The sequence below is a fragment of the Lycorma delicatula genome, chromosome 6 (genome assembly GCF_047948215.1).
Source record: "Lycorma delicatula isolate Av1 chromosome 6, ASM4794821v1, whole genome shotgun sequence".
Lineage (NCBI taxonomy): Eukaryota > Metazoa > Arthropoda > Insecta > Hemiptera > Fulgoridae > Lycorma > Lycorma delicatula.
Window position 1 is genome coordinate 67,275,791 of NC_134460.1, and position 23,447 is coordinate 67,299,237.

General features: G+C 34.6%; 1 protein-coding gene across 1 annotated transcript in view; it reads right to left on the reverse strand.

Annotated features, from left to right (window-relative positions):
- Nucleotides 1-10,127: 10,127 nt before the first annotated feature.
- LOC142326877 (alanine aminotransferase 2-like) overlaps nucleotides 10,128-23,447 on the reverse strand; it is a 37,200-nt gene continuing 23,880 nt past the window's right edge. The window contains exons 8-11 of the mRNA XM_075369609.1: nucleotides 22,665-22,786; nucleotides 14,312-14,497; nucleotides 13,205-13,353; nucleotides 10,128-10,218 (exon numbers count right to left, since the gene is read on the reverse strand). Coding sequence (XP_075225724.1) covers nucleotides 10,128-10,218; nucleotides 13,205-13,353; nucleotides 14,312-14,497; nucleotides 22,665-22,786 — 548 coding nt within the window. The remainder of the gene's footprint in view (nucleotides 10,219-13,204; nucleotides 13,354-14,311; nucleotides 14,498-22,664; nucleotides 22,787-23,447) is intronic.

Here is a 23,447-nt window from a genome sequence, read left to right on the forward strand (position 1 = left end):
GCAAATTTCCTGTAGAATTTCCTACTTTATTTAGGCTATGTGCTGCGCAGGGTACATATCTCTGGACATATTGGCTGCATTGTCATATGAGTGATCTCTACAATTTTGAATATCTAGTCCATGCTCTGATAATTTTGAATGATGTTTTCCAAGTATCATGCTTTTTGATTTGAATGAAAGATAAAAATCATTCCTGTATTTTATTTTCTCTGCTTATATATCTTATAATTGACAATTGATCAGTGCGATTAATATCAGGGGTTGAATTAACAATGAGTGAAAAGTATTTTGCTTGTTTGATTTCATTACAAATTTTACTTTTTATGTTAGAAGCCATTAAATATATAAAATCATTACATGTGATATTGCAAAGATAATTTACTTGTCCTTGGCCACAATTACCATAATTCTCCAAATGAGTTTTCAAAACGCATCAAAAGTAGAGAGGCATTCTAAGCAGCTTAAAACTGGAACTACTATCATGTCCTCAAAAAGGCCAACCCCAGTGAAGATAATAATTTAATAGTTGCAGCTACTCTCATTAAAACATTACACCAATAATTTGATTGCTTTTCATTTGCTTTTAACATTTTGTTGTCTGCTTTTGGTTTTCAATTGCTTTACATAAACACACTTCTCTATAGACTTTGGATTTGTTGTGTTTCTTTAGAAAATCAGTAATATGTTACAAATTGTTGCACCCATCTACTAACGAATTGTTGGACTTAAGTATATAAGACGGTCTCATTTTTCCTTTGTTCTGTTATCCTTGGTTAGGTTTACCATAATTTTGGAAATTTTGACATAGCTTTTCAATATTGTCAAAATTTTGTGTTTTTCACAAATACAAAACTCAATAAAACGATAGTTGTCGCATTTGGCCATAATGAAATATCCCTGGGTTATGTTTCACATAGTGTAGTCTTTATCATTGTAATCATGACTATCTCTGTTTATTGTATCTAGACTATAATTTAGACAGTATAAAGATCTACTGAAAATAAATAATTAATAACAAATAGGTCTGGAGATTATTTTCACCTGAAATTTCCCTACAAAGTGAATTATCTACTTGATCTTCAGGTTTTTTTTCAGAAAACTGCTTAACGTTGTTTGTCTTTTTCTTAGGTCAACTTCTTTCTTTTTGCTTCTTCCTTTTTTTGAGCCCCCGATTCATAAATTCTCTTCATGGTCCTGTGATATTGATAAATTCAAATAATGTACATTAGTAATTTAAATTTTGAATCACAAAGCGCAAACATTATAAGTTACAATATGTATAAATTTTAGAGAAAGATTTACAAATATGAACCCTTTTTTATTTGAAAAACACTACTTTATTAATTAATTTCAATCTACTCAATGTTGTTCTTTCAATTTGAAATTGCATAAAAAGTAGATAAAATTAGTAGTTTAAGAGAAATTAGTACCTTTTAATAATTATATTCAATTTTAATACCAATTGATGCATGAAAGGTTAGAAATTGAAATCCAAAACAGCTTGATCAACTACTTTGACGATTGTAAATATTAATATTAATCATATTGTAAAAAATGCTCTCCAAATAAATAAAAAATTATTTAGATATTCATTAGATTTTTTTTTTTTTTTAGATAATATTGAGTAAAAATAAATTAAAATTTAAAATAATTTTTTTTAACAAAATTAAATTAGTGATTGTGTGTTATCAATGCCATCTTACAGCCTCAAATGACACTAAAAAACTTGAATCTTATAAACAAAGGAAGTGCACCTACCTTTAACAATGCAGTATTATGTTTTCCCAAATTAGAGTTTGAGTTTGAAATTTTTTTATGAGAAAAACATAGAATTTGGATTTTGGTTTGTGTTCGGCACCCTGGGCATTTCCCCAAGTTGCCCATAGGGTAACACGCCACTGTCCATCACCAAATTATCTAAACATGGGAATCTTAATACAGTACTCTCCAATTTAGTTCATCTCTATATAAGATTACATTACTGTAAAGACAAAACAACAAACTAATCAAATCACTAATAATAAATAACTTAAAGAAAAAAAGCAAATAAATACATTTATTTGTTTCGATTTTTTAGACAAATACCAATTAAATAAAAAAGACAATACCAATTAAATAAAAAAGACAATTAAAAATCAATGGACAATTATAAAGAAATAGAACCAATTAAATCTAATTCACTTATAGAGAATAAACCACAAAATAACTAACTCATATGGGAGACAGAAGAATAAGCAATAAAAATTCTTAAATCTCCATAAATAATTATATAAAATATTCTAATACAAAAACAACCAAAAAACAAATTCTACAAAAAAATAACTATATTAAATAATAAATGTAACCCGAATAATGAATAAATCCATAACCACCAAGCTAAGTATAATACTAACTTTGGAGTAAGTATAATACCAATTCTCCAATTCTGGATATCACGGCATTAACCTTGGAGGAGGAAGTTGGAAATGCTGTTGCAGAACTCATTGCATTAGAAGAAGAACACAAGAAGTCCTTAAAAATGCAGCCTGCCTACTGTGGCACTCAGGTGGTGACTGTGATGGTGCTGAACACTCGGGCGGTTATATTATTGAAGAAGGGCTGGATACTGGTGGTGGATTGGGTCTCCTGCAGGATGTCCCTTGACATTTATAATGATGCTATAAATGTTGGAATGTGGGGCATATAGCTGCTAAATACCAGGGCCCCGATAGGTCCTGAAGCTGCTTCAACTGCGGCAAGGAGGGACACTTTAAGTCAGAATGCAGGGAACCAATGACTTGCAAGAAGTGTGGTGTGGAGGGCCACCAATTTGGCAGCCCTCAATGCAAGTCATGAAGATTCTGCAACTGAACATGAATTTCTGCATGACCTGCTGTGGGTTATGGCTGGGAACATGGGAGTGGATTTGCTCCTATCCTCTGAGCTAATTGTCAGGCTATGGCAGTCGATAGATGGTACAAGGATCTAGATGGCACTTGTGCGGTCACTGTAACCACTCAACTGGGGTAGAGGTAAGGGATTTGTATGGGTGACTGTGGCAGGGATTACATGTTGTAGTTGCAATGTTTCCCCTAACATACCTCTTAGTGAATTTTCTGAGGTGATCGAGGGATTAACCTTGGAGATTAGGAGTATGTGGGGTCTGAATATCATTGGTGGTGATTTCAATGCTAAGAGTCATGAGTTGAGTAGCATGGTGGCTGATAAAAGGGGTAGATTGTTGGCTGAGATGATGGCCTCACTTGGAATTGGTTGTGTGAATAAATTTGGTGCACTCAAGTTCCATAGGGAGGGGGCTGAGGGACCACACTGGACCTGACATTTGTTGGGAAGAATTACGCCGGCAGTGTGCAGTGGCCAGTATTAGAGGGGGAAACACTCAACGATCATAATTGTACAGAGTTGGTGGTTGGGAGCTCTCTGAGTGGTTGTACTGATGTGGAGGACAACTAAGCAGGCATACTCTGAGTTTTCGACCTTGGCTGATGACAGAGTCCCAGATACCAGCACTTAGGAAGAGCTTCTTGAAAAAGTGACAGGCCTGGATATTAATGAACCTGGGAGACTGCACAAGGCTATACATGAAGCCTGTACAGAAACCCTGACTAAGTGTGGGGTTTGGACAGATCACCCAAGTATATGGAAGTAGACCCCTTCTACTTCTTGGAAGTAGACCCCTTCTACTTCTTGGAAGTAGAAGGGGTGATGTTATGAATGAGGATGAGGCTTTAAGGTTATGACAGCCCAGGAGGGAGCTTAAAAAGGCCATCGCAGATGCTAAGAAGGAAAAGTGGTGTGAGTTATCTGCGGAATTGGATGAAAATCCCATCTGATGATGCATACGGACTAGACTGGTCATGAGTACGTTTGGGAGGGTGTTGCCCAGACTGCCAGTGGATCAACAACTGTGGGCTTTGTGAAAGGTTTTTACTCGGGAGGAGAAATGGAGCAGATGAGAAATCGTGGATGGAGAGATCCCAAGATTTATGGTGGAGGAATTGGAATATGCTGTCAACAAGCTTAAACCTTACAAGAGTCCGGGACTGGACAGGATTACGATGGAGGTGTTAAAAATTATGGCTGAGGCGTTACCTTTGTCATTTCTTGAGGTGTTCAGTCAGGCCTTTCTTGTGAGATCATGCTGGGTAGCTGGAAAACGGCCAGGCTGACCATGTTGCCTAAGGTGGGAGGTGGTTATTGCCTATATCCCTGATTAATTCTTTTGGAAAGTTCTTTGAGGCTCTCCTGGCTAGGAAACTTGGAGTGGTATGGTGGATTGTTTGAGAGACAATATGGTTTCAGGAAGGGGTGGTCCACTATGGATGCAATAGGTAGAGTTTTGAAGATTGCTAAGGTGGCTGTGTTGGGGATAGATATGCTCAGGAGATACCGGTGTTGATTATGGTAGATATTGAAAATGCTTCAATACTATTGGTTGGAAAGCTATTTAGGACTCACTGATGGACAGGAAGGTTTCTCCTTACCTGATCACAATGATTCAAGAGAACTTGATAGGTAGGGAGATGTTGATCACCTCCAAAGAGGGTGAGGTCGTCATAACCGTGGCGAAAAGGGGGGTGCCCCAGGGGTCAATCTGGGCCTCCTATTATGGAATGTGGCATATGACAGCTTCCTGGACGTTGAGGTTACAGATGACCTCACCATTATGGTGATAGGAAGGAACGCTGTGAGGTTAAGCCCCAGGCCAACCGAGCCCTGGTGGTGGACTGGCTGAAGGGTAGAGGGCTCAAGTTTGCACCTCATAAGACTAAAATGATCCAGATGACGGGAAGAAGGAGGATCTTCATTGGATTGGAAGGAATAGAGGTGACCCCCTAGTAGAGAGCAAGGTATGTTGGTGTCTGGATGGATCGTACAAGGGGGTTCAAGGTGCACATTGATGAGATGTGCAAGAAAGCTGAGAAGTGTCATCAATATTCTCTAGGTTGATGAGGAACGTCGATGACCCCGTCGTGCTTCCAGGAGAAGTCTGATAGCGTACACAGTGGTCTTGGTCTCATCTTATATGCCCCTCTGGTATGATTTAAAGTTAATAAGCTTAAGTATAATTGTACTAAGATACACAGCACTTTTATAAGACTTGCACTGCGTGTGGACATGGCATACTGACTGGTGTTGCTTGAACCCGTCTTCGTGATATCTGGTATGGCTGTGATTGATATGCTGGCGTAGGAGCGAGTAGATAGCTACTGGTGTGTGGAGGTCTCAGATGCCAGGAACAGGATGTTTGATTGATGGCAGGAGAGGTGCGATGCAGCTACCATTGGTAGATGGACACATTGACTAATACCATGTGTCAGGATCTGACTTAACTGAAGGCACGGGGAGATGGATTTTTGGGCAACCCAGTGGCTCACGGGGCATGAGATGTTCAATGTCTACCTCCATGTTAGAGGAAGACACTGACATATGTGTACACATTTTTGAACATGTTGGACACATTTTCAATGTGTCCAAGATGGGTTACAGAGCGGCCGTTTGATGGAGTAGTCTCCCGAGAGTAGGTCATGGAATCTATGTTGGCTTCGTGTGAAAAATGGAACATTTGTGTGGCATGGTTTAAAGATGTACTCTCTAGGAAGCTTGCAGAAGAGAAGAGGTAGTTGGGTGGTTTTCAGGTGGAGAGTGATGATGGAAGGCCAACCTTTGGTGGTAGGCAGGAGGATCCAACAGGATTACCGCTATTGGGTGACCCCGGGGAATGCTGGAAGCTATTGCCTGACCGCAAAACTGGGTTAGCCTCTATGCCACACAGAGATGGAAGACATCGATTGATATATACTGCAATGATAGGAGGATGTGGAAAACGCATTTTTTAATGCGTAAAAGATGAGCTACAGAATGAAACACTTCCTGAGGACAATGATGCTGCTGAGGCTTCTCCACTCTTTATTAATGAGCAGCTAAAGACGGCAATCACACGAACACCATCTGACAAGACTCCTGGCCCGGACCTGATGCCGAACCTGGTGATAAAGATAGCGGCACCCTGGTTTTTCTTGAGATGTATAATATATGTCTAAAAGAGGAGTTCTTCCCAAGTAGGTGGAAATGGCAGTGGCTTGTATTAGTACCAAATCCTGGGAAGGATCCTACACATCCCTCCTCATACCAGGCATTGGCCATGACAGATGCTCTGGTAAAAGTACTTGAAAGAATGCTTTAGGCTCTAATTGCTTGACTGCTGGAGAAGCATGGCAAGCTCTTTGCGAACCAATTTGGTTTTCAGAGGGGCAGGTCCACTCTTGACACAGTGGCTGGAAGGGTATTGAGAGAAGGAAATGTCAGGACTTCGCTTTTGCCACTCTGGATGTCAGAAACGCTTTCAATTCCATCCTGCACTCAACAATGATAAAATCGATTGAAGAACTGGGGATACCTGGATATTTGTGCCAGATGTGAGATCCTATCTTACCAGCCGTAGATTGATATCTGGTATGCAGGATGGGACAGTTGAGAGGAGTTTGGATAGAGGGGTCTCGCAGGGGTCGGTCCTTGGACCGACCCCTGCGGTCTACCTCATAATCTTTGGACTACCACATATAATGGTGTAGTCAGTCTTGCCCTACCACCAGCCATGACACTTTGGATATGCTGATGACCTCACACTGGTTGTGGAGGCGGACACGCGGCATGATGCTGCTGAAAAACTACAAACATCTTATGATAGGATAAGTGAATGGATGGCTGGGGCTGGACTAACCCTGGCCCTGGAAAAGACTGTTGCTGTTTTCGCTACTAGAAGGAGTGATACGATATGGGAAGCAGATAGTCTCCTAGCCTGAAATTAAATGCCTGGGTCTATGGGTAGACACTAGACTCCATTTTGGAGCCCATACACTCCAGGATTGTGAGAAGGCTGAAAGAACAAGGGGACTGACAGCACGACTTTTATTGAACACAGGGGGCCCCAGGCAGCAGTGAAGGAGACTGTTGACTGGAGTGGTGCATTCAACATTCTTGTACGAAGTACAGCTGTGGTCAGGATTTTTACGTTATGTAAAATATAAAGGAAAAATGGAGTCCATCCATAGGAGGTGTTGTTACCTTTGAGTAATATTTGCCCATAGGATGGTTTCAAAAGAAGCGGCAGTGATCCTAACGGGACTGTCGCCCATAAACCTCATCATTATGCAGTGCTGTAGGCTAAAGGAACTGGGCTCGCTGCCTACAGACAAAACGAAGCAATCAGACCCAGGAAATACAGGACGGGATGACAAATGTGGCAGGAGCAATGGGATCAGGCCACGAATGGCAGATGGACCAACCAACTTATAGGAGACATCAAGGGGTGGTGTCGTAGGGCTGGCTCACCTAGGATATGAACTAACATAGTTTCCTAGCGGGTCATAGAGGCTTCTGATCATACCTGCATCGATTTAGACTTGATCACATCTGCCTGGAATGCGAAGAGGAGAAGACCCTCTTACACATCTTCTTTGTATGCACGAAATGATTTTCTGATGCACAAAATGAGATGCTGGGCAGACTGAACCGAATGTGTATGTTTTGCCCTGATGAAACGCAAAGGACACTAATGCAGGATGAGGCGCATATTTGAGGGTGGTGGATACACCAAAGCTGTTATGTGAATGTTACATGTTTATGAAGAGACCTGAAACAGAGCATGACACCAGAGTGTGCATGTGAGTACAGGCTCTTGGCTGAGTGCTTAGAGGGGCCCTGTGCATTTGGGGTTGTCTGAGTGCAAAGAGGCTGAGGGTACTCCTTTCATGCAACTGATGGTTAGTGTAAAAAATCCTTCCTCATGGAGAATGGGTGATAATTTGGTTGAGATGGTAATTTTTTGTGTTATTTACACTTTAATTTTGTATGTAGATGTATTCTTTTCATAGTTACTACATTTTATTATGATATTGCTGTGCTTTGTTTTGCGACTGAGATGTCCTGTATAATTTTGCTGTCTCTGTTGTACAGAGTTATCATAAAAGAATGGTGCGGTTTTGAACATAGTTTAAATAAAACAGAATTACTTACAGTTTATGTTTTTTATTTTTCAAATTTGTCGTCTCAAACATTTTTTTACATAATTAATAAATTTCAATATGTGCGCCCTTAGTCGCTCGACAAATGTCCAAACGAAACTCAACTTCTCTCCAAACATTGGTTAACATTTCTTCGTTAATGGTTGTCATTGCTTCATTAATCCTGTTTTTTAAGTGGTTTAGGTCGCGAATTTTTTGTGTATAAACAACGCTTTTGATGTACTCCCACAAGAAAAAGTCGCAAGGTGTCAGGTCTGGACTCCTTGGAGGTGAAATACTTTTTTTTAGGATAAAATCTGAGAACCAAAAACCAAAAAAATGGAAGACATAGCAACTCACTAAACTGACCGCATCAACAATATACATGAACTGACGTTGTGGTTACAACTGGTGATAAACTTTTGGGTTGGAGGCTTTCAGGGATACCAATAAAACACCTAGAAATTTCCCTACAATCTTCCTATGAATTACTGAAACCGCACCATTGTTTTATGTATATATGAGGTAATACCATCCCCAGTGTGTGTGTGTGTGTGTGTGTGTGTGTGTCCACACACACCACACATCAAGGGAGTAATAATTAAAGAATGGAATGATAATTTCATTTCATAATTAATTGATATCTTTCTTCTTCAGGGTAATGTTAAAGTATGCAAACTGCTTCATATAACTGAGCAATACAAGGAGGTAGAAACAAATGTGGATCTCTACATAGCTACAAATTACTACTCTATGCTGTTTAGTGTCTGGTAGTAACTTTTTTATTTCAGAATTTATATCCAAGAACTTTAACTAGTTAGTTAATGTTTAAATGTATTAATCGCCCAAACCTTAGGATGATTTAAACATCAGAAACATTTTTGAAAGTATATGTTTGGAGTGTAGCTTTATATGAAAGTGAAATTCGATCTTTTGAAATGTAGTGCTATAGGAGAATGTTAAAAATCAGATGGGTGGAGAGGTATTGCAGCAAATTGATGGAGATAGAAGCATTTGAAAAAATATAGTTATAGGCCACATATTAAAGCGTCCTGGAATAGTCGCTTTAATAGACAGACATGTAGATGGATATTGTTTATAATATAATTGTTTATAATATGTAAATATTATATATAAATTGTTGTATAATATAATATATAAAATAATAATTATATTATATTATATATTATATAATATTATATTATATATTATATAATATTATATTATATATTATATAATATTATATTATATATTATATAATATTATATTATATATTATATAATATTATATATTATATAATTATATTATATATAAATTGTTGTATAATTGTTGTAATATTATATATAAATTGTTTATAATATGTAAAAAATTAATTAATTGATAATTATGTAATAATATCCGTAACAAATTCTTACGGATGTAGAATGTAGGGGGTATATCGAAATAAACAACTGGCACTAGATAAGGAATCTTGGAGAGCTGCATCAAACCAGTCAATGAAGACAAAAAAAGGATGAAAAGGCTGAGATTGCTATCACTCTTCCACAGAGATCATAGACAAAAAACAACATTTCTCTTATCTTACATTGTATTGTCAGAAATGACAGTGATGTTAAGGAAGTCAGGTGGCAGCTGTAGTGTTTAAAGAAATAGAATGTTGTTCTGAATCGCATCAGAGTAGGTGGTAGTAACACTGCAGTCAGAGAGATGGCATTTTCAGTTGAAATGAAAAATGAAATATTAGTTAAAATAAAAAAAAAGTGAGTGTTTCTTCTACTAAAAGTAGAGATTATTAAAAAGTAGAGTATTTTTTCACTGTTAGTATAATTTTTATTCACTATTGGGTAAAATCAAGAATTTTATTTGAGGTATTTGAGGTGAGAGAAAATCTCTCTTACCTTTTAATAAATTTTTCATTAAGGAATTCATTAAAAAAAAAGACAAAACCAAAATTTTTTTATATTGTATTTTTCAACAATAGTAGTATATGACAATATCACATGTTCATTATAACAAAATCACGGCTAATTTTTATATTCATGTTTTCATTGAAAGAATTACAATATTTCTGATCATTAGTTTGTTTGAAATCATTTATTCTGATCATTAGTTTGTTTGAAATCATTTATATTTCTTCATGAAATCACTTTGAAATTTTTTAAGTTTATTCATAAACACTTCCATTTTTTCAAACGGTGGGAGAATTGTAGTTCTGAAATAAAAATAAAAAAATTATATTATTTCTAATATTAATGTAAATAGGTCCAACAGGCATGTGTATAATGACAATATATAAATAAATAACTTTAATTAGTGGGTTTTTTAATTTTCAACAGGTAAAATCCTGAAGCAGAAAGAAGCCAAAAAGCGCAGGATGGATTGATTCAAGATATTTTTTTTAGATTATACTTATTTTCTTTATTTAAAAAATTTAGAATTTATATTTGGGATTTTTAATTTAATTGAATATCTTTGTTAAATTATCCACAATTTATAACCAAAGACCGAAATAAAAACATTTGGGTCTGTGATATTTCTAAAATTTTCAGAGTGAAATCAGGATCATTTTACAGAATAAAATAAAACGTTTAATACATTTACTGTGAAAATTCAAAGCATTTGTTTTTTTTTAATTAATATTCTCACAGCAGATTTTTTGTTCGACATTATTAATTATTTCACTACAAGGCAGGAAGCTTTACATGGGAATATGGGAATGGAGTTTTGTAAACTAAGAAAAATGCCATGACTAGGATTCAAACCCAGGACCGTGAAATGACACTACTAACTACTCCATCATAGAGATTTTAAGTTTTAAATCATAGGGACCCTATTTATATGTATATTATTGAAAGAATGATTGAATATGTTGTTGCCAAAGCTGTGAAATGATTTTGGGAATATAATTAACATTTCAAACAAGACAAGTAGGATAAATTTTTTAAGACAAAAGAATGAAAGAGGAAAGCAAAGTATGGTGTTGAAATCTGCAAAGTTTCAAAAAAAATAAAAACAGAATAAAAGGGAGTAAGCACATTTGGTACTGGATAATAGTGAAAATAAACTAAGTGATGATAAGCATCATAATACTCAAAGTGTTTAATACTCATTAAAAATGTTTTATTTTCAAGTTTCACAAACACTAGAGTAGTTTGGAAATCTCAGGTTCTGGAGTAATTTACCCCCACCACTTTACACCAGAACCTGCGTAACTTATTCAAATACATTAAAGAAGATTGGCCCAGTATTTAAGGTCTCTTTTCACGGAGAGCACCGCCACTTTCCAGTTAAATTCTCACTACCAAAGCGACTATTTACTACAAAAAGTACACCAACACACGACTCTCTTTTTCTTCCATAAATAGATTCCAATAAATCGGTCCAGTATGTATGAAACTTATAAAAGTGCATTAAAGAAGATTACACTCGTATACAAGTAAATTATTCATTACATTAAAAAAGGTTGTCAAATTTTAAAAATGGGCGTAACTCGAAAACTGTGCATCCTAGCACATTTTTAACACGATTTTGAAAGGCTTGATGCAAAGGGTACTTTCTTTTTTTTGAATCGATTGCCGGTAGGTTCATCCGCCCAAGTCCACCCGTTCTCGAGTTACACAACATTTTTTTTGAAATTGGTGCTGAAATAAAATGAAAATGTGTTTTTTTACCACTTTGTTAACAGTTTTAATCACTTTTAAAATCAGACATCATTACTCTCGGCGAAAGCGGGATGTTTTCTTAAATAATCGATTTCAATAAACTGACGCAGAACCTGCGTAACTTATTCAAATACATTAAAGAAGATTACACCCGTATACGAGTAAATTATTCATTACATTAAAAACGATTCTGTCAAATTTTAAAAATAGGGCGTATCTTAAGATCGGTGCGTTCTAGTCCAATTCTAACGCGATTTTGAAAGGCTTAACCAAAAATGTACTTTCCAATTTTTGAATCGATTGGCGTAGATTCATCCGCCTATATCCATGCCATTCTCGGGATACGCCCTTTTCACAACATTATTTTGAAATTGATTGTGAAATAAAATGAAAATGTGCTCGGTTAACAGTTTTTATCGCTTAAAGATTGATCCAGAACACGAGTAATTTATATAGTACATTAAAAAAGATTGCCAAATTTTAAAAATTGGGCGTAACTCGACAACGGTGGATTCCTAGCCCATTTTTAACAGGATTTTGCCAGCCTTTAACAAGGCTTAACCCACAGGGCACTTATCCAAAGGGTAATATTATATCTTGAGAACGGCTGGACGTAGGAGGAGGCTTTCAAAATCGCGTTAGAATTGGGCTAGGATGCACCGTTTTCGAGTTACGCTCTTTTTTTTTTAATTTAAAAATTTTTGGCTTTTTGTAGTAAATAGTCGCTTTTGTGGTGACAATTTAACTAGAAAGTGGCGGTCGATCTCGTGAAAAGAGGCCTGAGGTTCTCGACCAATCAGCGCTCGTGAAAAAAACCTTAGGTCTGAAGATAAGTGGTGGGGGAAAATTACTCCAGAACCTGAGGTTTCTATACTACTCACTAGAAATGCCAAACAACTTTGCTTCAAGACATTTGAATGATTTTCTTTTTTAATTTCCAAAACAATGTAAACAAGTTGATATTTATTGCAAGTAATTTATGTCTATAATTTATAGACATTATATATTACAAGGCATTCATGTATCATGTATTACAAGGTATGACTATAATATAACTGAACTGATATTTAGAAAAATCTTTAACTTAAAAAATATAAAATGTAATTGTTGTTCCCTTCAATGTTCTCATCCTCCTGATTCAATACCATCCCATACCTATCTTTTTTCATGGGAAACAATGCTGCAGATTATCTTCTATAGCTTCTTAATGAGCTTTGTAATTTTTCCTTCAATGTAACTATGTAAATGGAAGTGCTGGGAAGAAGGCTGTAGCTAAGGAAAAATTGATTAGACTGAAGGGAGCATATATTTTCAGAAGAGATAAGAAGAATGAATGAAGTTAGTGTAAAAGAGGAGATGTCATGACTCTAATGCATTAAAGCAAATCTAGATGGAGCAGATAGTTTACTACGAGTAGCATTAAAAGCATTCTATGTCTTTTTGAAGAAATTATTTATTCCAGTAAAAGCAGTCATCATTTATCATAAATTTGAGTTAGTAAGTAGTTTTAAATACAGCAGTAAGATTCGGACATACCTGAAATGAAATGAACCTGGTTTTTGACCAAAGCCACTTCCTGGAACAGTGACAATGCCTGTCTCTTCAAGAAGTTCAAATGCATACAATCCATCAGGTGACAATTTTTTTTTTAGTGCTCCTTTTATTGCATTTTCTGGCATGTCAATCTGTTGAAGTTAACACTATAAATGATTTTCATATTACATGTAATTGTCATACCAAAATAATGAGTATTTCTTAAAATTTCACAAAGTAATGTAAAAATAAAAATTGTTATACTATTAATTTTATATGAAATGTAATTAAATTAAACAAAATAGTCTGTTTTTTTTTGCAAAAAAAAAGCACATGAGTTTTTTGACAAACTACTACAAAAACTTCATAAACGTTTTTGAGGAAGCACAAGCTAAAGATTTGTTCAAAGTGGCTGAAATAAGTGAAACCTATTTACTGAATTTTGAAACTTTAGGGTAATGAATTTGAAAAATCTTACAGGCTAAAAAACTATTTCAGTAAGTCAATAAAGTATTCAGACTCCAACTGTCAAATTTTTTGTTTAAAAACAAGCTAAATACCAACAATTATTGTAAATACAAACAATTATTGGATTTCCTTAAATCAAGCTGAAGAAAATTATAATTTGAATATTACAAACTACTCAAGAGGATATTGTTTGTAAATAATACTACTCAAGAGGATATTGTTTGTAAATAATATTTGTAAGATAAGATTATTTCATTTTAATACTTCATTTTACTTCATTTATGTAGATATAGTGTAAAACTAATATCTACTTTTATATAAAAAAAATAGTATTATAAAAACAATATATAAAAAACTAATGTGTGAATGTGTGTGTGTGTGTTTAGGGGTGTGTTTAAACATTATTTTTAAATGGATTTCTCCATTCAGTGATGACATGATATTTCTGAAAGTTTTTCTAATATGTTGAAACAATTCAAAATTAAAAACATATATACACCAAATATTCTTAAAAGATGAAAAATGAATTACGTCAAAATTAAAGAAATATATGTAAAAGCTATATTAAATGTAAAAAAATATATCAGTAAGATTCTTGACGAAGTTTTTTTAAGCAAAAATATTTTTAAGCAAATCACTAACCTTAACAAATGCATACAGAGCTCCTTGAACAGGATTCACCTTTAATCCATCTATTTTATTAATTTTATCAGCAACAAGTGTAGCTTTATTGGCAAGTCCATTTAAGATGCAGCACTTTTCTCTAATAAATTCTTCATAACTCTCATCACCCTCTTCTGGCGGTTTGCATAATACGCTTAAAGCAGCCTGTTAAACAGCAGTAAATAAATAAATTACAAAGAGCATTATTCCTAATATTAGTGAATTCCAAGCAAAAATATTTTACAATAAATAATTACAATTGAAATTTATTATAATCATATTAACCAAATTATTCATTTTGTCTTTCAATTTAACACTCGCAAAGAAGTATTTTTTTAAATTTACTGTTACTGATATATTAGTTATTTTACTCAATTTATGTATTTTTAGAAAACATATCAGACCTCTCGTGTCTTCTTAAAAGTTCGGTATCCTACAAGAGTCGACATTTCGAACCGTATTCTGTTTTAAGCACACCGTATAAGAAATCTTACATCAACGTTTTGTTCAAATATAGAATCGTCAGGTCGACGTATATGGTTTATTGAGGTGAATTTTATGTTTAGCTATCTCAACACCCACCAAGTCTTCTTTGTACAAGATTGCTTTACAGACATTTTCTCGCACTGTGCTGCTTTATAGATAACGCGATCTTTATATGCTGGTTTAGCTACGAGTTTAGACATTCGTTTAGAATCGTACACCGGCTGAAACTTCATACGATTCCGAACGTTTTCCATCGTCTTACCGAACACAGAGTTGTTCATTAGCGTGTAAAAGTCTTTTTCGAAATCATTCTTTGCATTTGGTTTCACAGTTGTGTTCATTTTGATATAAGGTTTAACCATGCGCTTGGGTAAATTCGTTCCTGATCGCAAGTGTTAACTTAAAGTAATGACAGACTTAATGATTTTTACGTGACTGTGTGGTCAGCAAATTTTTACAGCTGGAACAGGCGGGTTTCTCGTTTACCGGTAAAAACGGAAAGTCGTTGCGTAAATCGTGCACATTATTCGGATAGTCATCGTCAACTTCGGAGATACAGCCAGTCACCGTAGCTAATTCATAATTCCGTTAAAGATGTTTTGATGGTCTTTTTCATCAATCCACTTAAAATTTGTAAGACAGCGATACATGCCCAGCCGTAGAGGTTGTGTATTTGCATGGTTTATTCGGATCATAGCTTTAGAGTAGTGGATTATTGCTTACATCATGTTTCCGAACGCAAGTGGTATCCATCTCTGATGCCTGACGGTTGAAGCTCTATCAGCGTTTTGTAATGCATCGAATGAAATGATAATCCGGGTGCGAACACGTAGTGTACAGAGTCGAAATTGTAAATTTTCAAACAACGCAGGCGAGTTTTCAAACAAAGCAAGCAAAGGTTTTCAAACATGTCAGCAAGTAACAAGACATCACATTTCAAGTACTTATCACTGACGCGCCCAATCTTTCACAGCCAAAGTGATTCCAAACACCTAACGCATGCGTATAATCACCGTCGGTAACATGCGCATCAGTCAGTTTGCTGTAAAATTTATCTTTAGAGGGTAATGTCGTTTCACCGAGCTTATCCCATGAGTCGAGTAATCATAGGGATAAACTCCTTATCTGGTGACCAGCGACATGTCTTGCGCGTAAAAGAACTTTACGAGACAAGTTTATCTAATCTGGATTAAAAAGTGTCAACATGTCGACACTTTTCAATTCGACAATTGACAGTGTCGACATATTTTACTTTCATGTTATCGGCGATAGTTTACAATTTTTATGAATTTTTCGGTCGACTTTGCAATAACATCAATCTTTCTAGCGTCGTAATCGAGTTCCGTGACGATGGAGTGTGAATCTTAGCCGGCGAGGTTGTGAATAAATATCCGGATAGTGGTCTGTTTTCTCCTACGCAGGTTGCAACCGCCACAAAGTGCAGCTATGTACTTTCTGGAGAAGTGGCAGCAGTCTGTAAACCTTTTTATTTTTCTTTCCGAATTTCTTGTTACACAAGTTGCACCAATTTGTCTTTCAGAAGCTCTTTCCTGTTCTGGAGTCATATATTCGGATCGCTTTTACACATTCAAAGTTTTCTTTTCCATTCTTGGACGGACAATTTTGTTTCTTTTTGCAATGTTTTCATCGCATTAGCCACTTTCTTCGCTACTATTGCAACTTAAGTAAATTTTTTAGTAAATTCTTTTGCAGCATTGGGTCCTCTGTATAATAACGACTCTTGAAGAACGCGTTTGATTTCATCATCATGAACGAAATCATGACAAACAAGTATAACCCACAGCTCGTGGGCTCGTGATATTTTTCGGCGTATATGTTACTTGAGGTGAGTGGTACGCAATTGCCTAGTATACTCTCGAAATCTGTATACCCGACAATCTGAACCGGGTGCAAAATGTTCTGATAGTTTTTGAACTTTAACACAGGCTGGTGGCTGTATTTGTCAGTTCTTGGTATGAAAGAGCGGGCCAGTTCATTGTCAGTACAGCACAACGTAAATGATCTTTCATTCTCTCGCATTCATTCACCAGTTTCATGCTATAACTTAAAACAAAGCTTGCATGCAATAATTTTGCAATGGTGCTGTGTCAACTGCGATCTGATCAGCCGCGAAAAATTGGATATGTAGCAGTAGTGACTGGTGGTTTCATTTTTTATAAACAGTAATCGAAATTGTTCAATTTGTCAACGTCGCAGATTTTTATCGGTTAGACCTGGTTGTTCGCCTTCGGAACGTCTAAGTTCACAGAAATGTCGTTGACTTCTTCAAATTTATCGATTTGGCCGACTCAACCGGGAATTTTATCATGCTGAAATCGTATTTGTCGAGAAGTACCTCAAGGATAATCTTTAACATGCTTGGATAAGATAGCCCATTTAAAGCATTAAATAATCATTCTTGTATTTAACGTTGATGACAGCGTGATTTTTTATAATGACCGGGGCAGTTTATAAATGTCGAATCGCGTAACGTAAAGAATTTGTTTTCGCGTACAAACAAACCGTCGATAGACAGTAGTGTTTCCATCCGCTTTCTTTGGTTTGGAAATCAGTCTTTTTAACAATTTTTTTCGAAAGCTTTATCTAAAAGCTTGTCCAGTTTTTTGTGACTGTGTACAGAGTTATCTGCTCAGTTTTAAAGTTGAATCTTCCGTTTCGTAATCGAAACTATACCTTTCATGTTTACATTCTATTATAGTAACAAGTTGAACTTTAGAGAATTTTCGTTGTCCAACTGCTCGACTAACAGATTTAGGATGGCTTGTTTTAACAAGTAGAAAAACCAGCGAATATCTTTGTTTCCATCATCCTTGTTGTTACAATAGTAACGTCGCTACGTTCTTACGAAACGCATTTTCAACTAAGGTAAACCGCAACGGTTCGCATATTTCCAGTCTTGGACGTTTAGTTTTGGTCTCTGTCAAACCCGTACTTGGTTTCGGCAGCCATACTCGTTTACAGTTGGCATTAATTCGGATCAATAAGCCGTCAACACTAACAGATGACTGATATCCACCACCTTTGTAGAATGAGAAATTAATTGTAAGAAAGAAAAGAGCTTTTTCGATTGCCTCTTCTATTTCACCCGTACCGTTTGCCCTGATATCACCGCTGCAGATTACTACATCGTCTTTATTCCTTCTTACATTTGTCTTCCCTACAAATCCTTCACATTACAGTACAATACTGAAGATTATCGAGCCGTCTTTTTAATTGAATTTAAAGCAGATTTTTTATATCTTCCCTGATGTTGATCAGAAATTCCTTATCGTTTGCTTTTTCATCGGGAACGTTTTTGTGCTGATATGTTTCTGCGTTGGATCCTTATGAGGTATTAACTGGGTAACTGTACAATTGCAAATCGCATAGCCCTAACCGAATCTGTTTCGGTAGTTGGCGTTTAAAATTCGTACGCGTTTGAATTAATAATTTTACCAAACCGCAAACGCAACCTACTATAACAACCGACTAGAGCTAAATGATCACACGCTATTTTTTCTATGAGCAAGTGAAATAGTATTATATACGGGTGTTAACAAAGAAATACTGGAATAACAAAGAAAATTGCTTCCTATTATTATACTAAACGGCAGTTAAAATATAAACGCTAACAAGTGATATATATATAGCGTATATAGTTGCTACTACACTGTACAGTTTAATCGGACCCTAATTTTCGGACGAAAATCGCCAATATCTCGAAAACGATCGGTCCTAGCGCACTGAAAAATTTTTTTCGCCCTTCTCAATTATTTCCCATCCGTTCCCATTGGTACCAGTCGTATGGTAATATTTTCTACCGTTCGGAAATTGGGGAGGGATTGCGATGGGATGGTACCGTAATATCTCGACAACCGCTTATCCGATTTTCACGATTCAAACGGCGTACGTATCAGCAGATTGAGCGGTAACTGTTTAAGGCACCGGGAACACTCGATCAACCGGATCTTGTTTATCCGAAAATTAAATCCTTTAGCCTCTTGTTTGGTTGCACTCACCAACCTTAAAACGTACCGGTCCGATCTTTCGCTAAATATGTACACAATATAGCGGCAAACGTACCCCCGTCGCAATTTATTTACCACTTACCATAAAGCGCTACTGTGACATTTTGTCACAGTACCGCGCACATTTGCCGCGGTATGTGTGTATTTGTCAAGGTACTATGACAAATAAATTTCTCCAGTCCCTGCCGGTAAATGTATACGCGGTCACATCGGCTGGAATTCCATGTGATGAAAGGTATCTTACATTAGTTGCAATTTACCACCCGCCACAAAGCGGTTCACTTCAATCTTTCACTTTTATCGCGGTGCCAATGACGTATTAGTGTGGCGACATCGCTGACGACATAGGTGACGTCATTGTAGGTTAGTTGTGACATCACATGACCTTCGGTAAATAAAACAATGTTTATTTAATTTTTGGCGGGGTCAAAGGTAGGGTTGCGCCAGAAGGAACATACCGTACTATCTCCTATCACAAACATAAATACTGTATTAATGTTTTTTTTGCGATAAACATTTAAAAAAAACAATAATAAACATAAATAAAATATAAAAGAGCATATTTAGTGCAAAAACAAAAAATACAGTCTGCCTTCACTTAAATCTTTTAGTTTCAGTGCATAAAAAATTTTGAAGTTGATGGTCCTGATTCTTCCAAATTTCAACTCACAAGCTTACAAAAATTTGATATTTTTCTCTGTTTTGCTCTACTATAGTATATTTTAATAACTTCTTGATGAATCTCTTTGATAATCAGAAATATATTTTTTCAAATTCAGCAAAAACATCAATAAAACACTAATGATTGTATTAAGATTTTCTCACACATAAAACTACATTAATAACAAAAACATAAGTAGCGACAAAGAAATTTCATTAATTTTCTTATCTTGATTGATTTTCCATTATAACCAAAGTATAACACAAAGTCAACATACAGTGACACTGGTATTTTCAAAGTAGTTACGGTTGTACCCACTTTTACCAACCCTACAAAGTATTAAAATCATATTTTACTAACAGCATCTCAAACTGAAGATAATTTTCAGTTTTCTAAACATTATCTTCATTGTCATCTTCATCACCACTGCTGTCTTCACTTCTTTCTCATTTTGCCTGTATTGATGATCTCGTCTTCAGTATAAAGTTATAGTTAACAACATTATCTTAAACACCCAACCGTTCTTTGTCTTCAATGTTTGTTAACTCCAAAAGCATTTTTATAATCATCTTCTAAACCTTACTGTTTAATCTCTGGCTCTATTATATAAAATCTTATTCCACGTGTTGCTTAAAGTAGATAATTTTGTCTTATTGCAGCTGTTTGCCCAGTTATATAGAGCACTTTTAATAATTTTTTTAAAGTCTGATCACCCCTATTGTCCAGTTCATCGTCATTATAAAATACCATCCATTCTTCTAGTTGTTTATGTCTGTAAAAATGCTTGCAGCTGAGAATCTCTCCCCGATTCATCAGTTAGATGAGGGAAGTTGGATTGGAAGATACAGTATTTTGATTTTTCTATCTTTACTAGTCAGAGAACTCTCAGTGGATTAAGCTAGAGCATTGTCTAATATAAGCAATCCTTTAATATCTATCCTCTTCTTTAATTTTTAAGGCCTATAGTTGAAATTTTCTGATCTCTGGAACAAATCTATTAAAAAACCAATCTGAGAAGATTTTCTGAGTAAATCATGCAGTTTCATTTGCTCAAAAATTAACTGGAGAATTGATTGTCCATAATATTCTTAATTTCTCTTGGGTTATTAGACTTTCCAACAACTATGGATTTGAGACTGAAATCAAGCTACATTTACACAAAACAGAGCAGAAATTCTTTCTTTATTTACCGTTCAACCTGGCATGAAACTTTGAATTCTGAAGGCTTGTGTGTTCTAAGAAATTGATCTCCCTAATAAATCTGTTTCATAAATTATAAATTTGAGGAGAATATAAATTTAATTTTTCACAAAATGTTTCAAACTTACTACAAATATTTTCTAGTTCAAACTGGAATGCCACTGTCAAAATTAAAAAAAAATCCATCCTATACTAGCTTTACAATCCATTAACTTTTAGATTCGATTTTACTTAAAATTTTCTATTTTTCTTCCAAAGTTAGAGTTTTGTATTTTCCTCGAACATCATATTAAATATTACAAAATAAAGATTACTACTGTACTATAACGTCACTACTACACTATATAACGATAAAAGAAAAAATGCTTTTCAAGAAATATATATTTAAAGTCATTGAATAGTAGAGTGTAACGCTATATACAAACAATTAAAATCATTTTTCATGTGCAACAAATAAAACTTAGTACTGTGTACAGTACTAACATTATACAACATTTACAAGGCACATGCCCAGTAAAAACAACCCATGACATTACCAAAATAAAAGTCTAAACTAAAAAATAACTGACCTAGGGGAGGTTGATGGTAAGTCGCATTTAACATTCCAATGCAAGTCTAGCCAACATAACTCATGAAATACTCCCTAAAAATAATATTGTTATTTTTTTTTAATAAGTCTGAATTATCACTAAGCCTGAATTAGAGAGCCTAAATTATAGATTTTTCACTGAATATCTCTTAGTTATCACCAACTATGCTCTTTCTTGTATTAATGAATAATCTTTTTTGTTAAAAATTATTTGAAGAAAAATGAGGAATTATGGGAAATTATGGATAAAGATACTATTGGTTTTTTACCAATTTTCCCAGTAATCCAATTTCAGCATTCCAATAACTTCAGAGATCATATAAAAAATTGGTGTTTAGCTGGGAGTGCAGATGTTTAATTAAAAATCCTTCCCCCAGTCTGATTATTTTTATAGTGTATTCAGAAAGCTTTATTAAAAAAATATTTATAGTACTTAGAAGCATATCCTTAATTAGAATTAATACTGGAAATCTCTTTTGTAGATTCATATATCTCATATGCATTAGTTGGAGGTAAGACATGAATAACACTTTTTTTTTATACATTGAAAAATAAAATAATTATTTTGTAATTGTATAATGATTTATTAATATTTTTGAATCTACAGTAAAAAGAATCTTCAATCATTAATAATTTTACCTACATTAATTTTGGATTTCTATTATTACATTAACATTTATTCAAAATTTCTCACCTTCAAAAACCTCATTTGCTGTAGGTCATGAAGCAAACAACAAAATAACACTGTCAGCTGTGAATAAAATTTTCCTTTCAACTGAATTTGTGGAGTTAGTGGTCTAACAGCATTTATTAGGACTACAGCTAAAACTGAATGACATCTTAAGACTCTCAGACATTTACATTTTTCATTTGATATGCCATGCCAGACAAAATGGAAAATGACAACTGAAAAATAAGAATGCCTGATATAGCATTCAAAGTTAAGCCTTAACTTTGGGATAAGGCTTAAATTCTACCTTTATTTGATGATCGACCTATTAGTATGGTCTCTATTTACACTCTTTTAAGTAAATTAAAAGTAATTATTTTTAATTTGGAAGTTCATTTGCCCAGCCAGATCAACTATGTTACTGAATTATGAACTGATTATATTGCTATTCAATGTAAAACTTAAATTCAGTTAATTTCCTTGTAATTAAGAATTTTCCAGTAGCAGACATCAATCTAAAACACTTAATATAGTACTCTCCTTCTTAATGTATAATATTACAGTTGCTGCTCTGCTTTAAGAAATATTTAAATAGTAATTTAAATAATTCACTAATTTTTATCTTTAGTTACATTAAAAAAAGCAGCCCATTTGCTTATATGAAATTTTACTATAAAATATTATCCTACTCTACCTACCTGACCAACTGTGTTTGAACACAATAAAACAGAAGCACTTTTAACAGCCATCGCTTGTACCTCTTTGTCAATGCAATCCAGTTCAGCACAACCTCCTCTTAAACCACATTCTCCAGTATAACCTACACAAAAAGTATCTGTATAAAAGCTGTATATCATTGCCTTTTTTTAAAATTAATTAAGTAGTTGAAACTTTGATAAATAGAGTGCAGTATTAATGCAGTATTCCACAAAATTTATTTAATGGAAAAGCATACAACTTCTTAAAAATCACTATCTACACTAAATCTAAGAATTGCGTTAAAACAAAACTTACTAATTTGTGAGAGTTTTCCAGCCCTTGAACAAATTTCTGTCTTCGTTTTTAATTACAAATTTAAACTATTTTTATACAATTATTAATGTAAAAATAATAACAGTCAATTTGGAAAGTAAATAAAAGATTGAAGGAAATATTGATATTTTGTTTTAAGGCAAGCTTAAAAAAAGTAAACAGCTATACCCAGTAGAACAGTTTGAAATTTTTATTAATATTGTGCAAATTGGATAAATATTTTTTATAATGCTACTTGCCTTCTTAACAAAAGTCAGTAGTTAGGACTGAAGGGAAAAATTAATATTATAAATTTAGCTTTTTAACTCATTCTTAAATAACCAAAATATATTTTTTTATTACTTATTTGTCAAACAATTTTAGGAAATTAGTCTTCAATAATTTTAACAGTGTCTTCTACAAACTTAACTTTATGTTACAGGAAATACACAATTTAATTAGTTATATTA